Below are 2,711 nucleotides of genomic sequence, written 5' to 3' on the forward strand. Positions count from 1 at the left end.
ACTATTTAAAAATTAATCTTTTATTTTTATTTTTAAATAAAAATTTAAATAGTATTTTTTTTAAATATAACTATGAGCTGCTTTAGAAAGAGAGGATGAAGTGGTAGAAGAAAGAGAAAAAAAACTTAGCATTATAGAGAAAAACAAAATTAAAGTTTGTAATTTGTATAATAAAACTCCAAAAAATTCTTTCTACCTATATTATGTCCCTCTCAATCTCTCCTTCTAAGGCTACTTTTACAAATTTTAATCCTTTCCCAAGTTCTTCTTTCTTATATTCATTTATGTATACATATAAGTCCTTCAATTCTCACACCAAAACCCCACACTAGATACTACTAATCAAAACATCAAAGTCACTTTCAAAAAGAAGAAGAACTATCCTTTCATTATTATTGTCTCAATCAACTTTTTCCTATACATACATACATGAAGAAATGATCGGCTATTATTATTAGTCTATAATGCTGAGATGGATATGAACACGATATGATACGAGACACGAGAACACAATATACATAAAAAATATAAATTATTTTTAGATAAATTATAATAATATTTTAATATTTTAGTGATATTAAAATATAAATTAATTTTTAATTATTTTTAATATTTTTTTAATTATATAAAATATTTAAAATATTTTTTGTTTTAATAATTAATAATATATATTATTTCTAAACTCATCTAAAAAATACATGTTAAGAATAAAATTAGACACGTTGACACGTGATAATATTTAGACGTGTCTAAACGTATCCAGTAAAAAATTTTTTATTTTTTATTAAAACAGGATTAGATACAGAAAAATGCATACCAAACAAGTATCGATGACGTATCCAAAATATATCCGACTCGCGAACACAACAAATTAAATCGGAGAAGTTTCTGTGTTTTGTTTCGCTTTCATACTTCAATATCAACCTTATTAGCTAGCTTCCTCATTCACCCTTCTCTCTCTCTCTCTTAATTTCTCTCTCAAAAACACAAGTGAAAGTAATTGGCTAATGGTTGGAAGGTCTATTTTCCTAGCTATAATCCAACTCAACTTCCATATTCTGCAAAACTTTCACCTGAGTTTTGTGTTATCCCAAACAACTTGAAATAGGGTTTTCATTCCCAAAGGTTTTCATTCTTCCTTTTATTCATCACTTGTTTAATTTCATCATAATTTTCTATTCTATGCTAATGGACAGTATTTTTTTCCTTGTTTGGTTTTTTTTTTTTTGCTAATAGTGAAATGATTAATTAATAAATAAATAACTAATACCTTAATTTTTTTTTATAGTCTCAGCAGAATCAAGGGACCATGGAACTTCCAAATCAAGCACCGGAAGAAGGATCCTCACAACATCAGAAGAAGATGGGGAGAGGCAAGATTGAGATCAAGAGGATTGAAAACACTACCAACCGCCAAGTCACGTTCTGTAAGCGCCGCAACGGCTTGCTCAAGAAAGCTTATGAGCTCTCCGTCCTCTGTGACGCCGAGGTGGCCCTCGTCGTCTTCTCCAGCCGCGGCCGCCTCTACGAGTACGCCAACAACAGGTTCATTCAAATTAAATTGTTTTCTAATTAAAAAAAAATATTCTCTTTTCTCTTCTTCTTGTGTAGTTTTTCTTTTTCTTGAAAATAAGTTGCAAATCTATGTAATTAATAACTGAAAAGAAAATAATGAAATAATGAATGTATATAGAAGGTGCAACACACACACTTGAAGTAGTTGATTTATGATAAAAGATGATGATGATGAAGTAAGAAGAATCAGATCTATTCACAAATAATTAGGGTACACACAGATTTTTTCAGTTCTGGAATTTTAGCTTCTCTTGTGCAACATTCTCTTCTCTCTTTCTCTCTCTCTACACATGTCAGATACCAAAGTTCAAAAAGGTTTTCTTTTTCCAGTACAAATCTGTAAATAATGCACTTCTTCTTCTTCTTCTTCTGATCTTCTTCACTCTTCCTTCTCTCTATATGCTTTAATTAATTAATTAGTGTTTGCATGTCAGATCCGCAATTTAGAGTTAGGGTTTCACTTTTCACTTTTCCGCACAAGACAAAAATGGGGATTTTCTTTTATTCCGACTAAATCACCAAATTTTGTACTAATATTCAACTAACTTGACCTAACTGGACCCAACTACCTGTGAAAGGAGCAACATTTAGGGTTCTTTAGTGTTGGTAATTAATGAAAATTTAGAATTAGTGAAACCAAATCAGATATTCATATTAGGGTTTCATGCTCAAATATGGTTACTGATTTTTTTTTTCTTCTCTTGCAGCATTAATTCATAACCAATAAATAAGTTGTGACTTTAGGGTTATGGAAATTTCATTTCATTCCTCATCACTTTCTTGAATTTTTGTCCTTGCATATAGTGGAGGAATGAATCATCATGGTTGCGGTTAGGGTTTATGGGCAATTATCAATGCCCATACCTCACTGTCTCCACATAAGAAATTTCAGGTGAATAAAGAGTTTTGAAAAACATTATCCAAACTAATTCATTTAAAACAAAAGAATACGGATTATTAATTATTATTAAATTGAAACATTAATTAATAAGAAAGAGCTAAAAGCAAAACCATGATATAAGAATGGATAAAAGCAAATCACTTCTCTCTCTTGATTGCTTTCATTTTTCTGGAAATATAATAAAGCTTCCTCATATTCCTGACGTCAATTTTTTACCTACTCTCAATTATGTAGT

General features: G+C 29.9%; 1 protein-coding gene across 4 annotated transcripts in view; it reads left to right on the forward strand.

The window, feature by feature from the left end:
- The window catches only part of LOC107608872 (floral homeotic protein AGAMOUS), a 12,868-nt gene continuing 11,061 nt past the window's right edge, over nucleotides 905-2,711 (forward strand). For 3 of the 4 annotated variants that reach the window (XM_021107020.1, XM_016310635.2, XM_021107019.1), the window contains exons 1-2: nucleotides 906-1,125; nucleotides 1,289-1,545. In XM_021107020.1, coding sequence (XP_020962679.1) covers nucleotides 1,461-1,545 — 85 coding nt within the window. In that variant the 5' untranslated portion in view covers nucleotides 906-1,125; nucleotides 1,289-1,460. Of the gene's footprint in view, nucleotides 1,126-1,288; nucleotides 1,546-2,711 lie in introns of all 4 variants that reach the window. The other variant, XM_021107018.1, reaches the window with a different exon arrangement.

This window comes from Arachis ipaensis, chromosome B07, assembly GCF_000816755.2.
Source record: "Arachis ipaensis cultivar K30076 chromosome B07, Araip1.1, whole genome shotgun sequence".
Classification (NCBI taxonomy): Eukaryota; Viridiplantae; Streptophyta; class Magnoliopsida; order Fabales; family Fabaceae; genus Arachis; species Arachis ipaensis.